General features: G+C 36.4%; 2 protein-coding genes across 5 annotated transcripts in view; one reads left to right on the top strand and one right to left on the bottom strand.

Moving 5' to 3' along the window:
* PITRM1 (pitrilysin metallopeptidase 1) overlaps positions 1-6,850 on the top strand; it is a 30,788-nt gene extending 23,938 nt beyond the window's left edge. Inside the window, exons 23-27 of the mRNA XM_059819098.1 lie at positions 1,688-1,800; positions 2,347-2,472; positions 3,753-3,898; positions 5,624-5,726; positions 6,337-6,850. Coding sequence (XP_059675081.1) covers positions 1,688-1,800; positions 2,347-2,472; positions 3,753-3,898; positions 5,624-5,726; positions 6,337-6,430 — 582 coding nt within the window. The 3' untranslated portion in view covers positions 6,431-6,850. The remainder of the gene's footprint in view (positions 1-1,687; positions 1,801-2,346; positions 2,473-3,752; positions 3,899-5,623; positions 5,727-6,336) is intronic.
* Positions 6,851-7,442: 592 nt separating this feature from the next.
* The window catches only part of PFKP (phosphofructokinase, platelet), a 47,169-nt gene continuing 31,225 nt past the window's right edge, over positions 7,443-23,386 (bottom strand). The window contains exons 17-24 of one of the 4 annotated variants that reach the window (XM_059819138.1): positions 22,825-22,977; positions 17,114-17,266; positions 13,196-13,360; positions 11,994-12,055; positions 10,879-10,990; positions 9,323-9,422; positions 8,560-8,665; positions 7,443-7,981 (exon numbers count right to left, since the gene is read on the bottom strand). In XM_059819138.1, the coding sequence (XP_059675121.1) occupies positions 7,828-7,981; positions 8,560-8,665; positions 9,323-9,422; positions 10,879-10,990; positions 11,994-12,055; positions 13,196-13,360; positions 17,114-17,266; positions 22,825-22,977 (1,005 nt within the window). In that variant the 3' untranslated portion in view covers positions 7,443-7,827. The remainder of the gene's footprint in view (positions 7,982-8,559; positions 8,666-9,322; positions 9,423-10,878; positions 10,991-11,993; positions 12,056-13,195; positions 13,361-17,113; positions 17,267-22,824; positions 22,978-23,386) is intronic. The other 3 variants (XM_059819139.1, XM_059819140.1, XM_059819141.1) reach the window with 3 other exon arrangements.

Raw genomic sequence — 23,386 nt, 5'->3', positions numbered from 1 at the left:
TCCTCCCTAAATGATCCTGAACGTGAATGACACCTGACAGAAGAGCATCAGTGAATTAAGTAAAAATGAAAATCTGTATTTGGCTACAGGAGAGGAAAAATAGCTTAGCATACCCTGAGCTCTCCTTTAAGAAGAAGGCAGGGAGAGCTCAGCCCACGGTTTTGCTTGCTGACCAGTCAAGTATATACTGCTGTGCTTCGCCCAGCCAGCCAGAGATGTGTGAGGGGCTGGGAAGCAGGTCTCTGAAATTAGGAAATGGGATCATAAAAGCTACTGGAGGTGTGTAAGGTTCTGATCATGCTTAAGTAAGCACACAAGCAGGTGTATGTGCACAACCCCATGCAATGATACAGGCTTGGGGACGAGTGGCTGGAACGCTCCCCCGCAGAAAAGGACCTGGGGGTGTCAGTTGACATCCGGCTGAAGATGAGCCAGCAGTGTGCCCAGGTGGCCAAGAAGGCCAATGGCATCCTGGCATGTATCAGAAATACTGTGGCCAGCAGGAGTAGGGAGGTGATCATGCCCCTGTACTCAGCGCTGGTGAGGCTGCACCTCAAATTCTGTGTTCAGTTTTGGGCCCCTCACTACAAGAAGGACATTGAGGTGCTGGAGCGTGTCCAGAGAAGGGCAATGAAGCTGGTGAGGGGTCTGGAGCACAAGTCTTATGAGAAGTGGCTGAGGGAACTGGGGTTGTTCAGTCTGGAGAAGAGGAGGCTGAGGGGAGACCTCATCGCTCTCTACAATTACCTGAAAGGAGGTTGCAGAGAGGTGGGTGCTGGTCCCTTCTCCCAAGTGACTAGCGACAGGACAAGAGGAAATGGCCTCAAGTTGCGTCAGGGGAGGTTCAGGCTGGATATTAGGAAAAATGTCTTTACTGAGAGAGTGGTGAAACACTGGAATAAGCTGCCCAGGGAAGTGGTGGAGTCACCATCCCTGGAGGTGTTCAAGGAACGTGTGGACGTGGCATTGTGGGACATGGTTTAGTGGGCATGGTGGTGTTGGGTTGATGGTTGGACTTGATGATCTTACAGGTCTTTTCCAACCTTAGTGATTCTGTGATTCTGTGATGTGTGAAAGAGGCAAAGAAGCGAGTGCTGCAGAGGGCTGGAGACACGAAGAGGACTGGAATTTTTGAAGTGGGGGTGTGAGGAAGAATCGAGTTTATTGCAGGGGATATTTGAGGAGAAATTCATATAGCTGCTGCTGTTCATAAATAGTTTGGTGGGGTTTTTTTGTGGGTTTCAGTTTCTGAATCTGGTTTCAATATCTAAAATTGAGTAGGTGGACTGAAATACGATGTGGTGACCATGCACTTATGTGGATGTAGAAGTGGAAAGTTATGAACACTTGGTTCAATCGAAGTAAAGACATGTCAGGGGAAGGACAGCAATCAAAAGTCTTTGGTAATAATACAAGGCCTGCACAACTGAGAAGCTGGTGTGCAAGGATAGGTAGCTGATGTACAGCGTCCATGTACTTTAGTTTCCCAAGGCAATTCTGTGTACTGGGTTGCTAATATGGACACAAGCGGAATGTCAGTGATTGCAGTGTAGGTCAAGTGGCAGCTTTAGTCTTTGTGTGTCTGTATGTTTGGCAGAATTTCATAGTTCTCAAAAAAGCCAGAGTTCTCAAATGGATAAATTGTCTCATCTATGCTAACTGTGACAATAATGCATTTTTGTCTTAGGATCCTACTTTCAAACCATGCCAGATGAAGACCCATTTTGTACTTCCCTTCCCAGTGAACTATATTGGGGAATGCATTCGAACAGTTCCCTACACAGCTGCAGACTATGCAAGGTGGGAAACAGAATCAGCAGGGAGATTCTATATAAGTTGCATAGCACAAAACAAAATGGAAAGTGTTAGGGTGACCACAGAAAACGGAGTCTTGATAGAAAATGCTTTGCAGTGCATTTGTCACAAATTCTTTATGGAGCAGGCTTTGCAAGGCTAGGTCCAGAAGCACCCTATTTTAGTAAATGCTGAGATTAAGTAACGAGGGGCTACTGTCCCCTAACTTCCGAATAAACAGCCCTGACTGCTTGGATGTGTCTGAGTTGACAATCCTATTGCATGTAACAAAGTTTAGGAGGGTGCTCTCATATTTCATTAAAGTGAAATAAATGGAAATAATCAAGGAATGTTCCAAAGCAGTGCCACTTTTACAATGATTTCACATTATTCAGCTATTACTAAATACTGAGTATTGTTACCGTTACTGTTGTAGCTTACAAGAAGCAATGCATTGCAAATGGGGATCTTTGTGAACTTAGAGGAAGTTGCGAATATTACCATTGTCCAATTCATTTAACATCTTTGCTGTTGATATTTCTGTCATTACAGCCTTCGAATTCTTGCACGGTTGATGACAGCTAAATTCCTACATAGAGAAATCAGAGAGAAAGGAGGGGCTTATGGTGGAGGTGCTAAACTTAGTCACAATGGCATATTCACTTTCTACTCCTACAGGTAACAGTAGGTTCATTCTTTCCTGTTCATGTCTGAGGGGACCACTGACTGCACTTACATGTATCTTTTTTTGACTTAGTTGTAGCTCTCTTTCAAGATCAAGTGAAATAAAAAGAATGTTGAATCACAAGAAAGTGATTCAGTGCTGATGACGTTCGCATTAGTTGCTTAAGGTATATCGGTTTTGTTGATAAACCCCTCCTTGCTTTCTCTGGTTGCTGTCCTTGAGAAAGCCTGTCTTTATCTCTGCTGCTAGCAACCATTGTTGTGGCTCTGTATTTAGATGTTTACTGTCTTGGTACCAGATTTGTGTAAAACTGGCTTTCACTTGTTTCTTCCTGGGTTGAGGAGGCCCTAAAAAAGGGAATTTAACACTATTCTAAATTTGAGACCAGGAAGTAGAATGATGTTGTTCCCTAACGTCCTGAGTCTGAAAACATGCAGCTTCCTTTGGTGACTGGCTGGAATCATCAGAGGCTCAGCAGAAAGCATTGCTACTGATGAGTTAGAATTGGGTTTTTTTCTGTTCTTTTCCTCTTTTTTGCCAGTCCAGAACAGTTACCTTGCATTGGTCTTACCAAAGCACTTTCAGATGAAATTTGAACTGGAGGTATTAAAGACGAGTTATAATCCCCACTAAAAATGTCATGTGGCTAGAGCCCTGGCTTAAATTGTTTCCCTAGACCAAAGGCAGCCTAGCACAGTAGTAGTACTTGGTCGGCATTCCTAGCTGAAATTTGAGCAGCCTTGCCTCTCTATGAAGCTTCAACATGGTAGGACTTGTTCTGGTTAGTATTTCAGTTATTGTTAACCTGTTGCACCTGTTTTACAGAGAGCAGGAACAAGTGTAGCAGGAAACACAACTTAGAGAAGATATGGCATATCTTAAGTATTACTATTGCTGATAGTAATGGCACTATGCTTACTAAGCTGTTGCAGAAATTGATAGCGCATTGTAAACAGTGCTGGTTTACCATCTTTTTAAATACCAGTTCCCTACACACTGCCTTGGAACTACTTCTAGGCAACTGAACTTGCTGCATTTGTGTATCTAAAATTCAAAATATGCCTGGTTTATAACACTTCTTTCTTCTGAAAAAAACCCCCAACCCTCTTTTTGTAAACAAAAAGAAAGTTTATAATTTGGTTTAATCCCCATGTATATATGTTTGTGTGATGCATAGTAAACTATGAATAAAACGAGAACAAAGGAATTACAGTATTTCATTTTGTAAGACTAAAGTAAGTAATTTTACTCTTTTTTTTTTTTTTCTTCTAAGGGACCCAAATTTGTTAGCCACCTTGAAAACATTTGAAAAAGCAGTTGAATGGGCCAAATCTGGAGAATTCACACAACAGGATATCGATGAAGCTAAGCTAGCAGTATTTGCTGCTGTAGATGCACCAATAGCTCCTTCAGATAAAGGTATGTTCTCACTGGCCTCCCAGTGCTGGCAATATTTATTTTTTTTAATTTAAGTTTTAAAGGGAAGAAAATAGTTTGCTTAAACTGTATCATATGATAAAATTTGTACTTGGCAAATGTAAGACAATTGCAGTTTCCACGAAGCAGTCAATTCCTGTTGCTCCCTTTGAGCAGTACTACAGGCATTCAGTCTCTCTACTGAAGTTTTCATAATGCATACTGCTCCTTGATGTCAGGTGAATACAGTTAGGAGAGGGAGGTAGATTAAAGAAACGGTTTTAGGCTTGGAAAGGGCATTAAATGCAAGCAAATGAAAAGAAATATTGGTCTTCAGATTCAAAAAAAGTTGAAGGATTATTTTCCTGACACAGGTATGCATATTGACTATGAACGTCACTAAAGTTTTGTGCGTATTTTTTTGGAAGAAGTTAAAGTGTAAAAGTCTGTCTGCTGTGGTGGAGGGTGTTATCTTCTTTACATATCTGCATACTTACGATGGCTTGGTAATACCTTCACATCTTCTCAGTTTGCTCACACATTGCTTTGCTTTCCTAACCTTTCCCTCCGTCCTGTTCTCAGCTTAATTTCAATCCAAAACTTGTTAAGTTAGAGTACATTCCTTTTCTATACATAAAGGAATTACAAGGTTAAAATTAGCATTATTTTAATATGTACTTGTATTAACACTAACTTTTTAAACAAGAAAACTTAAAATGCAGCTGACTTTTTCAGCTGATGGAACTTGGTTTTGGTCTGGGCAATTAAAAAAAAAGTAATCAATTTTAGGTGTATATGAGTGAAATGCATGCATATTGAACGTTGGTATTTGTGAGAGTAATGATTTACATTCTTTGATGTTTGAACATGCATCTTGATGGAGCTATGGCAAATTTAGTAAAACACTGAACAGAAGAACATTGTTCAACAGGCCTGGAAGCAGTTGCAGAGAGGAATACCTATCCTTTCGTGTTACTGTTATTTTGATCATCGGGCCCTGCATAAGGACTTGAACTACCTTATCTAACTTGGAAGTCAGCCCTGCTTTGGGCAGGACGTTGGACTAGCTGACAGATGTCCTCCCAAGCCACTTTCTTATCCCCCTATGATTATTTGCATGACAAAAAGCTTTGCTATTATTATTTTGGAGTTCTCTGGTTGTTCATGGACAAATAATATTAACATTAAAATACTGTAGGCAAGTATTCCAACAAAAGCATTAAAGTATGTAGATTTCTGTGTGTAGTACAAAAAAGTGATCAAACCTTTGTCTTGCATGTATACTACAACCGATTGCAAATTTTAAGAGTTTGTTGTTATAAACCACAATAAAAATAGAAGCTTCATGAAATGCAGTTTGGCTAAAACGTTGTTAGAAAGTACTGAGGCTCTTGAGAATGAATCACGTTAGGGTGTTTTAGGTTTTCTGGACCACCATTACGGTTAGATTTTTGACAAACTAAATCAGTTGCCAGAATAGAATACGTTGGGGGTTTTTTCCCCCTTAAATAGGAAACTCTTACTACCTCAGGAAAATAATTTAGCTAGTTCTAACCTTTGGTATTTGATTTACAGTTAGATATTGTCTCAGAACAATGGCCTAATGGTAGTCTATTCTTCCCTTCCAGCACAGGTACCTGTCTTGGTTTGCACTCATTCGTGCACTTAGTTATAACTGAGATTCCAGTACACCAATGCAGCGTGTGGTTTTGTTTTCTTTTTTCCTAGGAATGGATCATTTCTTATATGGGATTTCAGATGAAATGAAGCAGTCGCACAGAGACCAACTTTTTGCTGTCAACAGTGATAACCTGGTTGCTGTATCAAACAAGTAAGTCTGTGCTCAACTTAAAAAAATGTTTACTTGAAAAATAGAATAAAAACCTAATTTGAAGAAAACAGTTTGTGAAAGTTGTCGTAATAAAGTTCTTTGATTTCTTCCCTTGGTCTTTCTTACTACTTTCACTATTTGCTTTTGTAACCTAGAGGGAGATGTTAGTTATATCCTGCTAATTGCACTTTAGCAGATGTAACTTCCTCCTACATTTCGAGTTTGTGGGAGGTTGTTTTACTTTTGAAGGGTCCAGAAAATGTCTGGAGAAAGAGTACACTGGGACATCTAGCTCCTGGCTATACGAGCTGGTTCTTCTAGACTTGTAACATTTTGTGCTTCTTTAGACTTCTGAATTCTACTTCAGACTTACAAATTCCACTACTGAAGAAGCCAAGGTTAAGGCTAGCTAGGGCTGTGCCTTAGAAGACTGTTGTATTATGGTGACTGGTGAAAAACACTGTAAATCCAAAAGATGCTTTAAAAGCAAACAATGGGTACCTCCCAAACAGCACTTTTTCCTGGGATGGGAATATTTTTCACTTGTGTAGCAGAGTTATGGACAACTGAATGCAGCAGCTTCTCATTTGTTCCTGTTCTTTTCTTGCAGGTATCTTGCAGTTGGGAAGAGCACTCGTGGTCAGGCTGTACTTGGCCCAGAAAATGCAGATATCACCAAAGATCCCTCATGGGTCAAACGATGAATTGCTGCTGAACATCCAAGCTAATACAAAAAAAGCCAATCTGTGTGACTGTATTAGGTTTTTTTGTAGTAAATTTTAACTGTTCTATGGTCCTACTTAAATGTTCATTGCTGCTTTTAACAGCGTCCAACAAACCAGTTACAAGCTGTCCTTCTTGAAATAACTATATGAAAAATTTTCTAACCATACAGTATTTGAGAGCAAGAATGATTTGCTCTGTTATGGCAAAGACAGACCTTAGACTCACTCCTCCAATTGCATATGAATACTATATAAATTAAATATTTTTGTATATGTAAAACTCTAGAGTTCAGTGGTGGTTGCTTGAAATCATGTCTGCTTTTGGATATATAAAAACTATGTCTCTTTGGTGTGGTAACTCCAGCTTCCTTTACCTAAGCCACCTACAGGTAGAGGAGCTTTGTGACAGTACATTCCACCTCACATCAAGCCAAGTTTGTAGTGGATTGCAGTGTAGTGGGCAAATCACTAATACATCAGTGTGGTTTAAGTTCAACTTCTCTTGCCAATGTGGGCAATGTTCAGTCATATTTTGGTATGACACTGTCCAGTAATTTAACTTTTTGTCAAGGTCTAGTTAACTGAGATGAGAAGCTGGCATGAGGAAGTGTTTTTGGCTGTGTTTAAAAATCAATTTTACCCTTTCTCACCCCTTAGTGGGGTTTTTTTTAGTAGTCTTGAAGAAGCTGAGAGAAAGGAAACATGAAGCAAGGACCAGATTACACCCTTCTGAATCTCAGGTTGTTAAAGCTTCCCCCCCTCCCTGTGGAAAAACAGTTTTATCATCCCTGTACAAGGAGGAAGGATTCTGAGTTCTAGTCTAATCCTGAAGAAGCAACAAAAACTGGCTTGCCTATGCTTCCTGCATGGTTAGGGAAGAAAAAGGGCAGTTGCTTTTTTCCTTCACTGGAGCATATAGAGAATCCTTCATGAAGCATTATTCCCCCAATTGTTTAAAAGCAGGTAAATACAATTTCTGACAAGTCACTCATGATGTCTGCAACAGTACTTTATTTCACTTCAGATACATTAAGCACATCCTGTAACTTAACACAAAGCTAGCCATCTACGCTTACTTGTTGGGTGTAAGTACTCTGAAACAAAGTGCAGTAGATGAGTAACTTACAGAGTGCATAGAACAGTGCTGCACTTACTGTTAAGGGGTAGTATCAGTAAATGGTGCTTACCCATTAGATGCTAGGGTTTGTTTCAAACATAACACAAATACAGGACAAAAATCCATGTGACATCTGAATGTCTTGTTTCACGTAAAGTGCTGGTACAATAATTTAAATGTTACAAAACAAAGCTGTAACGATTCTAAAGCATTGTTACTCACAATGTGCATCTATTACAATAATCTAAAAGTGATGTCTTTAGATGGCTCCGGGTTCTGCTTCCTTTGGGCTGTGCATAGCAACATGCTCCAGCTGGCCTGAATCTGAAACATCATAACTAGTCTTGTACTTGGCCAGGATTTTCATCAGTGGTCGCAGCTTCAGCCACCATTGCTCCTTGGGAATCCTGTGTCTGTGGAAGAAGTGTGGTGGGAAAAGAAAAGATAACGTGATTTACTTGGTAGCTAAGACAAACACAGTTTCTTAAGTCATTTGACAACAGTAACACTACTGGCCTTCCTTATAAATAGGATCAGATACTGACATTTATGGTGGGATGTAAACACAGACCCAAAATGGCGAGAAATAAGGACAGAATACTGAAGGAACAAATAGGTTTTACTATAAAGACATTCTTTATATTAAAAGTACAATACCAAATTGGGCACAAAAACTGTACCAGAAGTAAAATAATTCTAGGCATTAGAGCAAAGACAATTATGAAAACGTTATTTAAAAGGACAGTGCAGTCCCAGAATTCATAGCAAGACTTCCAAGTATAAGGAGGACAAAAAGAAAGCATGAAGGGAGTTGTTAGAAAAGGCAAGCGAACAATCAAAGTGAATCAGTGGCTGAATGTAGGCCAAAGACAAAAGTGGAATAAAACGGTTGGGAAACGCTGTGTGTCAGCACCAGGGAGAAAATGTTCGTTTGATGTGGTGAAAGGAAGCCTGTGTTGAGATGTTTAAAATGTAAGCAGCATATACATACACAAAGTCTGTTTCATTCTTAAGCTCAGCCACAGGTTGGAAAACAAGGTTGCGTCTACGCATTCCCAGCAAACAAACTGAGTCATCGGTATTGGCAAATACTTTTCCTAAAAAGAATGAAATAATTCAGGATCTTTCTTACTCACACTTGTAAGGGCAAATACCCCTTTTTGTAATTAAATTGAATAGGGAGCTTACAGTAGCTTAATTCCAGTTACTGAATATTTAATGCAATGATAAAACATCAATTAGTACTTTAATAGGGTTAGGAGATCTTCGCTTTTTTAATTTAGCTTTGATGATTAGCAAATGAAAATACAGTGTAATTAAGCAACAATAAGACTGAATTTTAACGTCATTTTAAATCAGATTTTAGTAAATAGTGCTTTACAAAAATTCCCAAAGAAGACATATTACCTTCTTCTGTCTCCCATGTAGCCACCATGAAACAAAAAGGAAGAACAGATGTAACTATATAACCATCAATTCCTTCATGCATGAAAAACTGCAATCACACTAGCATTTTTTAAAGAAAGATAAGAAAACATCTATCTGAATTATTGACCTCAGTTGAGGGGAAATCTTCTTACAGTAGGAAGCACAGCAAGGCACTACTGAATAATAAAAACATAATCAAGAGGGAAAGAAGTATGTTGACTAACAAACTAAGAATACACATTCATATGTTTGTGTAGTAGAGTAGTCTTACATACTGATAGCTAACCGAAGACAGTAACAAGAGATAGCACCAAATATTTCTGCACCTTTTCGGTAGGTTTCTTTCAGCTTTTTGGAGATCCACTGCATAGCTTTTGCAGAAATTTTTGTCCCAAAGTTTCTGTCAAACGGTGAAGGTGCACCACCCTGTGTGAAAATTTAGCTATACGTTAGTTTAGTTATCAAACCAGTATTTATGTCTTTTTATTTTATCAGTCATCTCTGTTAATGGCCTGCTCTACCCCTTATTTCCATTTCCTCCACTTAGAAAAACACACAAACCAAAAACCCCACTACGCAAATCAAGCTAAAACATTTAAAATTTGTGTTAAGCACTTGTAGAATTCTCATTGAATCAATAATACTTTTCACTTAGATAAATGGACAGCACTGTTTTCCCGTTCTTCCACTTCCCCTTAGTGCTGATCATTAAGCACTGCTCAACTACCACACTGCCACACTGTCACCAGGGCAACCTGGTTTCAGCAAAATATAAACCAGGAAACTGTTGGAGGGGTGTCAGAAGGAGCCTGAGAAACTCAAGTGCTGATTCTGTAATCTAGGAAGTCTGGGAAGCGTAGCTCTCCATTGCAGCTAGAACGAGGAAGGCCATAATGCCATATATGTAATACTAGGATGAAACAACTGTGTTGGAACTTCCTAGACTAGTAATCACATTATTTCTTTTTTTTTTTTGGCTGCTTTCATTCCAAGTATTACAGCAGCCTTTATATAGTTCTGGGAACAAAAATGTTGTTTTGGGTTTCTTTAAATTCTCTGTCTATATAATATAAAGTCTGACTTTTCTGTCCATTTTCAATGCAGCAGATGGGACTGAAATAATATGTGAAGTAGTTCTAAACAGTTCCAAACAGACTGTTTGACTAACACTGGTCTTGACCTTCAGAATAAACTTTGCTGAATTTTATGAAGAAAGTGCTAACCTCCATGTTGAATAATCTAAAAATATGTAAGTAAGGAGAATATACATACAACTTGAAATGACTTAAAAGGAAAGACAGTTGTTTCACTATTAGTACTTGAGAAATTTGGCTCTATATGTGTTTTTCACTCTACTTCAGTCTTAGTGGTTAGTGTAGCAAATTAGAAACTATTTGCCCACTAACAAGCAGTGTAGTGAGATAAAGAGACGCAAGGTACAAAGACCACAAGATGTAGCTCACTACTGTCCCTTCTACAACAATCCATCTGCACATACTTTCTTCATGAAAATTCATCTCTTCCAGGGTTCAGAAGCCAGATACATATGGATGGGCAGTTAAGTGTGTTCTAAGGATGTATTACAATAATAATGATAGTTGTATTATTTATTTTTAAAAATGTAATTGTTTATTAATACAAACAGGAGAGGAATAAAAATGAAAATCATTAAGAATCTAATGCGGTCTTTTTGCTAGATATTTAAGAAGGAATTGCAATAAAATATAATCCTAACAAAAACTTATGAGTTACCTACGTACAAAAATCCACACACGTTTTTTTTTCTTTAATCCCGAGTCAGGCTTGCTTGAAATACTTCAATAGTGTATGCTCTTTGTTCATACAAAGTTAAGCTTGTCTGTAATTTTAAGATAATTTTTACCTGCTGCATGTGGCCCAATACATTTTTTCGACAGTCAAACACTCCTTTTCCTTCTTCAGAATACAGCTGATAAATGAAGTCAGTTGTGTAGTTCTCATTGCAGTTCTCATTTCTGTAACAATTAAGGCCAGATACAGTTAGCAAATTTACTATTAAGTAGTGGTTGTCTTTACAGCTACTGAATGACAAATGTTTTCCCATTTTCTTGATGCCAGTAATCACAGCTTGGATATTTTCATCTAATCACATATGTTCACTTTCATGTAACAAACTCATGGTAAGTCTACATTACTTCTACTATACTGACAACACTGGCAGTTCACTTGGAATTCATTGTTGAGTAAGGTAGTGACAAATACCATTTTAGGTCTGACAAGTTCATTACACAGAGGAAAAGCTGCATTAAAACAACAACAACAAAAAAATCATTGACATCGAATGTCATCATTTTGCCCTTTATAAAAGCATGGATAATGAATAGTACCTTAGGCTGTTCCTTACCCATATTGTAGACATAGGATATTTTTTCACCCTAACCATATAACTAGTAGAACCTGAACAAATATAATGGTATCCTCATACAATTTATTGTGGTATTAGTTTTTCAGCCCTTAGCTACTTGGCATACTGAAAAGAAATGCCCAAGAAAGCAAGAAACTACAACCTGATTCATGCTGCCTAAGAAGGTATAATTTTGAAACATGCTAACCAACATATTTTAAATGTTTTGATTTTTGAAAGACATTTTATTCTGTGTTATCTTCTAAAATCTAAGTAGGATTTTTACGGTAAAGGCCATACTATGTGTACACATGTATGCTAGCTTTCACAGTATCTTTAGCAAGAAAGAATCTACAATAAAAGACAAAGCCGATGAAAAAATAGACTGAAAATAGGATAAAATATTAGATCATAGAGCAAATGTATTTGCATAGAAAGAAGGAATTCTTGGACTTGAGCACCCAGACAGCTCCCAGACTTGTCTTCTGGAGCTACAGCTTTATTAAAAATCTCATGCTAAAGGAATATACACTTAGAGTGTCTTCACAAGTGGCCTACTTGGCTGGAAGTGCTCAGCATCACTGATGCCATCTATTAAAACTACTTTTGCTTACCTCAGCACAAGACCACGCTGGATACTGGTTTTCATTTTTTCAGTCAAGTGTTCCACATTAGCCTAGAAAAAACAGAAGTATTTTTAACAAGCCATACAGAACTCTAAAACAACTTCAACGAGCCTACAGAGCCTGAGAACTTCTGTAAAGTATTCCACATCAGATATTATGTGCAAATTCAAATAATCAGTAGGTTTGTGGAGATCCAGGATAATATACTGTGTATGACTATTCATCTTGGGTTAAAACTAACTTCTTCCTCCACATCAGAAATAACTGATTCTAACAGCCACACAAAGTTGGGTCTTTTTTGTATGCTATACTGGTATATCACCAAGTTGGATAATGTAAATACACATAAAAATATATAAATTGCCACAAAAGATCGTATCTTGCCCTTACTCCCAGTCCTTGCAAAAGTCCTATTATGGATACAGTGACGTACTGCTGTGCTGGTACTCCCATATATGACATGAAGAGTACATGCCACTGAGAAAGGAGTGGGGAGGAATTACAATGCGTTACACACCTCTTTTCCTTTCAGGAAATTTCTATTTGTTTAGCTTTGCATTTGTCCATGACTGCAGCTGGCACCAAGTACCTTGGAAGTGTACAAGCCTCATAGTAAACAAGTTCTCTATCAGTTTACACCCTAATCCGTAATCCTTACACCCTAATCCGTAATCCTTAAAGTCAGAGATCTTTATTTTAGTAACATCTCCAAACATGCTCTAAATAGTTGTGGTGTCAAAGCCGGTATCTAATACATCTTACATACTGTTGAACTCCTGCCATGAATAGCCATCTAACACAATGGAAAAGCTATTTCTTTTTTTCCCCCTATTTTTGCTTTTCTTTTAAAACTGCCCAGGACTGTTCATTTACATGTAATTTGAATTTCAATCAGAAGAATAAAAATGAAACAACTCACATCATAGTAGTGTTCAATGACTAATACAATAATTTTGTCAGTTAACTCAATCTGATGCCAAGAATATCTGATATATGTTCCTTTATATAATATGGCATAAGAACCGGTGTTACATGGAAGCGCTACTGACAAACATAGCTTTTGTATACAATCCAAACATTTGGGGGTTTTTGTAACATGAGCCATCTACTTCAAATATACACATTATGCTATACATGTATAATTTTAGTATCTACTTAAAAATGAGGAAAACATTTCTAATGTTGTATACCTGGAGCTCTCGAATATCAAACTGTTCTTCGAAGATATAAGCAGCATCAGCTCCTGCTGCAAGGGCCCCCATATTAGCCAGATAACCACAATAACCACCCATGGTCTCAATGATGAACACACGACGCTTGGTACCGCTGGCTGACTGTTTGATGCGATCACATGTCTAATCAAAGACAAGATATTCAAAGTTTAAATAAAAAGTCTGAATTTCTATGTTTTATGTGTCATGCAATTTTATGTCACTTATTGGTAAAAGAGTTTAAAGAATTTATAAAAAATACATCCTTAAAAATTCCAACATAGCATAACCCATTTAAACTATAATAATTACCAAACAAAGTAATTCTTATAAATCATACATTGAACACCACTGTCAAAATAAAATCTTCCAACTCTTATTTATTTGCTTCCTGCAAATACTAAAACAAGAATTAATTTTGGTTTGTGCATGGAATTAGAAGTTGTGATTGTTTTCAGAGAGACACAAATAGATAGAAAGGAGCTTTTTAATCAGCTCTGGTATGTGTAAGTTTCTCTTCTTTGCTTTATTCATTACTGAAGAGTTTATTTCTTCTTAGTATTGATGCTAAAATTCACTGCATTCTGAACCATGCTTAACAGTTACAGTTTCTTAAACTTAAGTCCTGAGCATTTATTGCCCTATTGTTTACTTTCCAATAATGTTATCCACATAAATATAATTCTTTCAAGCACTATTGGAGCTTTTTTTTAAAAAATGTTTTTGGTTTTTTATTAATAGGTACATACTTACTATAAAAAGACTGCAGTCTCCACTTGCATCTTACTCTGACCAGCATAAGAAATGTTCTCTACAAAGCGATCTGTTGCTTACATGCTACCAATTAACACCAATATTTATCAGAGCTGCCTAAGAGACTTAGAAAATAACAGAGAAAACCTCCAGTGTGGTAGGACCTAGGAAACTTAGGAAAACATAGAAACCTAGGAACTAGGTTACTATGCATCTCCAGGTTTTAATAATACTCAAAAAGCTATTTGACAAACTCTCACTTCCTAGAATGAGTTTTTCTACCCTTCAAAGTTATTTTAAAGTCATCAGATAATGTATCTTCATTTCAGAAAGCAAATAATAGAAAGAAAAAGATACTATTTCCTTCTTTGTCCTAAAAATAAGTAAGTTACACCAGACTTGGTGACAAGAAGAATTTTGCAAAACTGGTGTACTGTCCCTACACCAGTTCTGTTTAGTAAAAATGAGAAATAAAAGTACCTGGGAAGTTCATAATCTTGAAACCTGAATTATGATTACATTAAAAAATCCTTATGCCTTACTGATTTTCTGAATAATGCAGATGCTGTAATATTTGAGGTACTTCTGTTTCACAGATGTTTACAACCAGAATCTTCATTCAACTAACTGAAAATACTATTTCAAGCTGAAATTAAGATTGTGAGCAATACAGTCTTTAAAAATATACCTAACAGACCACAGAAAAAATAATGAATTGATACATGAGAAAAAATAATAAAAGACTAGAACTTCTAACATAAGGTCTAGTGCACTGAAGGACTAAAAAACAGTGTACGCATTTATTTAGGTCCAGCTACCAAAAGATACATGTAATTTAATTTATATATATTTATTTATATACTTGTGTATGTGCATGTTGTGTGTATACATACACACACGCACACATATATACACATACAAGCACAGAATTCACATGCATTTATTCAGAACACGGACTGACATTCTGTTATCCTAAGCAGAAAGTATCCCCATAGCAAACTACATCACAAAAGCCTACATTGAACTTCATCAGTTTCTCAAAATCACACTTTCTTTTACCTGTCTTGGATTTTACAGTGTCCTCAAGCACTTTACTTTCCCCTTCCAGATGTGGTTTCATAAGAATTTTTGTACAATACTGGCATCTGGCATATGGTAAACAGTAATAAACTTATTAAAATCCCCATTACTTTTAATAGTGGCAGATGCAGCACTGAACCAATTTTAACTCATTTTAAAAAGCTGCATGGAACTGGATGGATACTATGTGTTTAGCTTATGATATGAGAAAATCTTGGCTTTAGACACTGAAGAAATAAATACACATGCAAAGATATCCTTACTTTTGAGAGACTTAAAAGGTCTGTAAATGGCAAGCTTTCTAAAAGTCTTCCAGCTGCTGGCAGTAGAATGAAATTTTCTGCCTTTTGAGAAGCTCTAAGTTCTAAGCAAGGATGTAAATCATCAGTTGCTTTTGGGATTACCCACTTTAGATGTATTTAAGAAGGATTTCTATTATTGTCTATACAAAAGACATAGTAGAAACTTTCTACTATTCTTGCTCTCTCAGAATGACTGTGACAGAAATACCCAAATACAAAAATGGATTTTAAAGAATCATTAATTCATATACTACTTCATAGGCTAGAAAGGCCAAAGCTCAAATGCCTGATGCAGGTTTCAGAAGTTTTCAACATGGAGGCATGGTGACTTTTTTTGGAGTACTCTCTGGAATTCCATTGCTAGTTGAGCTTTCATATAAACTGAGCCAGCTTTGTGAAAAATCTGATATTCAAAACTTCACTAAATCAAAAGTGTTCTATTTTTAGCATAAACTAAACATTCTAACTGTAATGAAATTCAATAGATACAACTATTTTTATTTTATCTTTTACTGAGAGCATTACTGAAAGCAGTACAAATTGCAACTACAAGTAATAATAAAAACAGTGGAATAAGAGGAAGCAGCAACATATATATGATCATTTTTTCCCATTGTGTTTTCATGTTTTCACTTTTACAGGTGCATCATTGTTAGAAGTGATATCAGTCATAATTAGCAGAATTAGCCTGACATTTATAGAAGTAGGTAAGGGGGAAGCAGCTAACGGGGTGGTAAAAGTACCTGCGTCCTGCCTACGAACGTATTGCTGCGATTTCCCCACACTACATCTTAGGTCGTCTTTATCTCAGGGATGCTGTATTGCATCTCCCAAAAATCAAACCATAATATATTCTGACACAGCTCTTTCAATTATCTACTGGAACTTTTTCACTCTTTAAATAACACTGTATGACAGCAGGAAAACAGACCTGCATTTCTCAAACCCCTGGATCTCTAGTCTGACTTGCTTGGCTAATTACTTCATAGTTTGTTATATGGATTGATAATGAGGGGTTTGATAAAACCCAGAGCTGTTCAGAGATTTACTCATCTGTTTGCATTAGACCTCAACTCAGTTCCTTTTGCTGCAGCTACAGCAGACTCAATAGGATAGTAAAGAACTTAAAGAGTTCATATAGCAGTTGTACCCAAGGGACAAAGCTATGGCAGACTAAAACTAGAAAACTGATTGTTCTGACTGAAATGGAAAACTCATCCATGGCAAGTTCTGGCCTCACAGTTTAGTTAGCATTAGTGACAAACTTAACTGCTTATACTATGCATGCATTTATATGCACTTAATATATGTTAAGCCTAATGCAGTCTGTGGGATTATTCATGTGTTTAGTGTTAAACATGTTCTTAAAATGTTCTACTGCACAGAGCTCAGTCATTAGCCCATGCAATAAATGTGGCATTTATTTATAAAACATGTGCTTCCCTTCACCTAAGTAATGCTGAGGACCTGTGTAAGATAAAAAACAAAATCAAAGCAAGCAAAATATTTTATTCTCACTAAAAGCAAATGTCCTAAGCATGAATGCAGCAGTCTTAGATAACAAAACAGAGTCCCCAAGAGTTAAAACATAAAACATGATTTTCATTAGGTTAATCTTTAATCAGTCTTGGAAAACTCCTTAACTATAAAACATAAACCACAGTAAATGAATTATTTTTGAAAACTAGACATTTCAAGGTCCTTAGGTACCCTCATCTTACACATTTTATCATCTTAACTTTTAAAAGATATGCAGTCTTACCTCCACAATAGCATTCAAGGCAGTGTCAGCACCAATGCTAAAGTCTGTGCCTGGCACATTGTTGCTAATAGTAGCAGGCAACACACAGATAGGTACGCAAAACTCCTCAAAGCGGGAACGTGCCTCATGTAGCTGCAGACAACTTTCATAGGCCTGAAGCAGTGGTACAAGTATGAGTGATACATTTCTTGTCTTTGGATTGCTCTGCTAATGACGCCTTGCATGTGATGGTAAATTTGGCTGTCCGTTGGCCCAAGTAAATACAATTGGTGAGATTATTTGGGGGGGATATCCTGTACATACCACAACAGTGCACTGGGGTTGCATTGGCACAATGCTCTTTGAAGAAATGCAGAAGATTAGTGCAAGTTAATACAGAGGGAACATGAAGTGTGCACAGCATAGAGGTCTGAAGCAGTTGGGCAGAAAAAGACAGCATGAGGGTAGACTGGAAATCATTCCACAAGAAACCACTTAAAGAACAAAGTTTGATACATGTTAAAGTGTTTAGAAAGTTAACTGGTAAAACACCTACAACTTGAAGGAAATGCTTAAAGAAAGGTGCTTTTTAAAAAACTATGTTATCCTATAAAGTTAAGACACACATCTATTTCCACCAAGAAAAAAGAAAAAAAGTTTTGACTATGCCTTCCAAGATTCTATCAGCATCACAAATCTGCCTCTACGCACATACACTGGATATAGGCCCAAAAAAATCCAGGAACATGTGCACATATATGAGTTAAAAAAGTCTGAAAGCATAGTCCAAAGATTCTTTGAAAAGCAGATGTAAGCCCTTGGGAAGATTCCAAACACTGCAAAATAAATCATCATGTGAAAAGGATTAGGTGTTCCAAATAGATGTCCAAATAATACTTAAAGGTTAAGATTATGCAGCTGTTTTAAGTCAGTAAACATATTTTTTTAGTTACATTATTCCAATTCTTCCTAATCTAAACTAATTGGCATCTCTCATGATGTGTAGCAATTTTTCAAACTACCTATGTAATGACTCTCCACCAGAAAGCCTGTTTACATAGTATGTTAGGTTTTTCTTAATCTCCTTCTCCCAGAAAGGACTGATGTTCACAGGAGTCTCATCTTTTCATTTTCTCAAATCAGTTCAGAGAAGCAAACTATTGCAGATCAAATTATTAGACAGCTATCAAGCTATCTCCACAAATATCTATACAGTGACTTGATTTAAGTAATAACTTAGGAGAAAGCGATGAGGGAAAAAAAAAAATCACCTGCGAGAGTTCTGCTCTCTAGATTTTTTCCTAGATAAAGCAGATCCTGCTCAGTGAGAGGACAGGATATATGGTGGTAGGTGCATGAAGTGCAAACTGCCTTTCTAGAGTCCATCTCTACTCATGTAATTCGTAAGTGCAACTTTCAATTAAGCTCAGTGCTAGGATGCATTTCCAGTTTAAGTCTGAAATACAGTCTAAAAGACTGCACTTTCAGACCTGTAGCTCTGAGAAGCAGTATAGCCAAAAAAGAAACAAATGGATTTTTTTCATCTGGGTTTTTTTTGTTGGTTTTTTTTTGTTTGGTTGGTTGGGTTTTTGGGGTTTTTTTGAGTGGATGAGACATCACTGAGAAAATTTCAGTAATTGCCTAGCCCAACTCAGCGCAGTCAAGCTGCTTTGAATTTTTATTTCTACTGAAAAATAAAGATGTACACTGAGTTGCAGTGGTGTGGTAAAACGACATGGCTTCCTGGAGATATGCAAAACATGAGTTTCTCTAAAAAGTTTTATATTGAGACTTTTTGAGAAACCAAGTTGAAGGGAGATTTAGAGCAATAACTAACACAATTGGTTAGTCTGCATTTATGTTATGTTAAGATGCATTTAAGATATGTTTTACTTGCATTAAATATTGCCATTTTATTTGATGCAAGTGATTTCAGCAAACATATCCAAAGACTGTACCTTCACCAAGCATGAGCATTAGATGATTATATGCAACATCTTCGCATCACTGCAGCAAAATATGAAAATGCTTTCAATAAAGGGTCACTTAATAATTATAAAGGGTAAACAAGTGATTGGCAGACTTAATTGCTTTACAATTATTTTTTTAAAAATAAGTACTACAGTAAGATCATATAGGGATACTGTACTATGACAATAAAATGGTTTAATAATTTCATACTCTTATTATATTTGTGTAATTAAAAAGGGTATTGCCATAACCAAGGATGCTTTATGAAAATATATGCAATCAAGCAAAGACTGTGGTTTGTTGACTTTATGTTGACCTAAATGGAAAAGGCCATTGAAAGGGATGGATTTACTGCCCTAGCTCCACACCCAGCTGTTGCTAGGACTGAACTGGATGATAATTTAATTGGTTAGCTAGCTTGGCCAGCCTAATTTTCAGCTTCCTAGTTCAGACTAATGTGGAGCTACATACACTAGTACCAGCACTGGGAGGGTACAGGAGTCTGTGTTTTTCAAGGAGACTGCATGGAAACTTCATTAAGACAATCTAACTGTAGCTTTATTCGCTTTTCAGCGAGAAAGGGTTTTCCTGTGCTTGTTTGCTATCCTTTTTCCTCACAAACCCAATTGATCAACCTGTACCCTTTGATGAAAGGAAAAGGCAGATTCTCAAAGAAACACATTAGAGTTTCAGCATCTTCCTTTTTCAGGTTCTATTTTTCTCCATCTCTAGCTGATACCTTTTCTTTTCATTTCCCCATTTAATTCAACACCTCTTAAATCAAATGAATATTCTTCCATACCTTGTTCTGGTTTATTCCTCTTTCCATCAGTTTCCTCTAGCCCATCAGTAGGCTTTGTTTTCAAATTAAATTTTCATCCTTTCCATTCTCTTTTCATGTTCTGTAGCTGAAAGAGTCTAGCTTTTTATTCATTCTGCTTAATTACAGAGTAGGTTTCTGCTTTTCAGTTCCACCTGCAAAATGTATTGCTAATGCCTCTTTTTGATCAATACTAAGTAATCCAACCTTCATTTAAAAATAAATTTATATCCTTCATGATTATGTACGAAAAAACCTAACACTTCTTTGTTGTCACATTCCAAAGGTCTGCTATTTGAAATAATATTCTATTAATTTCACTGGATTAGCAACACGAAGTTGAGAATGTAGGTATTTTTATTATGGTAGTTATTTTACTGATGCTTCTTTTCACAAGTCAAAGTTCATGTTCTTATCCTGCAATCCTAAACAATTTATTTTGTGTATCTAGATATATAAGCCTTAAGCATACCCTTTTCAGGTACAGAAACCTCCAGCTTTCCCCAGGTATTTTATATTGTGGAATTTTCATTGACAGTTATTCTCACTAATATTCTGAAAACTGAAGTGAAAAATACAGCATAAGATAAATTTGAAACACTCTTCAAAAGACAAACCAAACTCTACTATTCGACTGATTATAAGCCTCTATTTTAAAATAAAAATGGAAAAAATGGAGCATTTCAAGAGGGTCATAGAATCTGTTATAGAATCTAAATTCTAATTATTGAGAAATGTACCATCCACTATCTATGACTTAGGGAAAATCACACTCTTCCCTAATCTCTCATTCAGATGTTATGTATCTGTTGGATTCTTTATTGTTTTTAAATGCAGTATCCTAACACATTTTACCTGCAAATGTCTCAAGGTATCATTTACATGCCTGGATAAGTTTCAAAGAACTTAACATTGACAAGTGTCTAGTAATGCCAAACACTAACCAGGCCTCATTACTCAACAGAAATGTACTTACCTTACTAAAAGTTGTCAAGAACATAGAAGTAAGAACAGTACCACAGAAAAACTAAGTGTGATGACATTTTGGCGTCCATAAGAGGTACTAATCTGAGAGCACTGAAAACTATGATGCATTTCTTGACCTAATAGTGGCAATAGGAATAAAAATGCTATAAACTAGATAAAATGGACATTCATGTCCATTTGCTACTTTCATTTACCAGTCAATTGTATGACTTGTATTGAGTCTATCAGTCACATTTAATCGGGGGCATCAACATTATTGAACCTGATCTGAACATACAACACAGGAGTAAAAGGATTCATTTTTCATTATCAGTTTTAGTGAATCATGTTCAAACAATCAGAGCAGAAAACTGAAAAGATACCAAGCAAAAAGGTTTCCCCAACACAAAAGTCTGCTCCTTCCCCCCAAAAAAGAACAAAACTTAATTTTCCATTGGATTGAATCTAAATCTTGCAAAGCCATTATATTTCAAATTTATTTCAGAGAAAGATGTAGGCAAAATAAAATGCAAAACCAAGACAAAAGCTATCAGTAAAAAAAGTTTGAAAAGTTTTCAACTACTACATTGAAAATACAGAGACACTGCTATTTTATTATCTAATGAAGGTGGATGATATTTAGAAGCCTAAGTATAAAGCAAAACACAACAACAGCGAGAGAGTGACTGACTGACTATGATACATCCCACTCTACGTGAAATAACCTATAAAAAGAAGCCAGTTAGGTAAACAAAGCTTAAGAAAAGAAAAGAAGAAAAGTAGGTGTTATGCACAATCATTTTACTCACCTTAATTTGTGATCAATCATTTTGGAGAGATATTTTTATTTACCAGAACTGGAAACATCAACATTTATAACCTAAGTTGTCTATAAAGAATATGTACAAGATAAATTTTAGTTAGCTTACAGTCTTGTTCAAGGCAATAGTTAAGGAAACTGAAATTTCTTAACTGAAGGGTTTATTTTGCTGAAGATAAAAATATTTATGTTGGCATGGTAAAAAACAAAACCAAAACAGGTGAAAATTATGTTAGTGCTCTTGAAGTTGATAGCATTTGAGGAATCCTTCAAATTTCCAAAAAGAGTATCATTAAACTCTTCAAATACATCTAAGTGATAGAAGAGCTGACATTTCATTTTCAAAAGCAACTTGAAATTCTTTTTGCTCTTTACATGAGCACCATGCCTGTTATTTTTCACATTTTTAGAACTAGCTCAGTATTTTCAACCACTGAAAAAATTCTACATTTTAGCTCCAGCATGTCTGAAGAGCAAAAAATCAGAAAGTGGAACTTGTAATATGGTAATTCATTGCAATTCAGTAAGCAAGTTATGAAATAATTCTGTTTCTTCTTTAGAAGTGAAAATGTAAATACAATTTTGAAGACAAATGCTTTATTAGGTCTTTGCTTTGTAATACGTCTCAACTCTTTTTTGTAAAATCTGCTTCTTAATAGAATACATGTAATTCCTATTATTAGAGAAATACGGATTTTCTTACATTCTCCATTAGAGAAATGAAGATGTTACATATATAAATAAGGATCTCTTTCTGAACAGAACAACATTCACTCTGTTTTTTATAGCTGGGTATACTGATACTTTACATATAATAGGGATTTTTTTCTTCCCTCTACAGTGCATCAAATGATCATCAAGTCTTAGCTTTAGGTTTCTTTCTTTCATACACAATAGATATATGCCATCTTATTTTGTAGTTTACAAATTTACAAGTCATTGTAGTTTCAGAGGAAACCTAACGGAAGCATCTGGGATCCTAAACCTTCTCTTTTTTAAATAGGTACCATGAATGTGGCTATATCAAGCAACTGTGTCGTTTTCCAGATTACATTTCCAAAGTTCTGGTCTACAAAAATATCCAGTTCTAGCCAATTTAGCCAGTTTTAACCAGAACTGCTTTGTTAGCAAGCGCACACACCAGAATAGACTTACATCAGTTATAGTGTTCAGAGCAGTATCTGCACCAATGCTGAAATCTGAACCCGGTACATTGTTGGATACAGTTGCAGGAACCATAACCATTGGAACACAGAATTCGTCATATTTCTCTCGGGCAGCTGACAATTCCAGAAGTCCGAGGTATGCCTGTTGGGCACAGGCATTGGGTAAAAAATTAGGATGAATAAAATAAGGGTGAAGTTGGAATGATAAAATGGGAAGGGCCACAGGGGGAGCCGTTTCTACCACAGCACACTTCAGCAAGTCAAAGCATTAAGGAGCCACTAAAATCTAACACACACACACACAAAAAAGGAAGCATTAAAAACAGGTATACATTTGAAAACAAACAATAAATAGAACATTCATTTTCAAGGGAATATGTGCTTTGTACAACACAAACATACTGCAAATTAGTTCCCCACTCTTCAGGTACTGTTACTCCTCATTCAAAATCTTAATATTCCTGAACCAGGGCCATGCCTAACAGGTTGGAAAAAATGGATGATTCATTCCTTATCAAGAAGAAATAAGCATGTTCCTCTCTGGGAAGAGT

This window comes from Gavia stellata, chromosome 6 (genome assembly GCF_030936135.1).
Source record: "Gavia stellata isolate bGavSte3 chromosome 6, bGavSte3.hap2, whole genome shotgun sequence".
Lineage (NCBI taxonomy): Eukaryota > Metazoa > Chordata > Aves > Gaviiformes > Gaviidae > Gavia > Gavia stellata.
The sequence above is the reverse complement of the archived record's forward strand: the minus strand, read 5'-3'. Positions and strand labels throughout refer to the sequence as shown.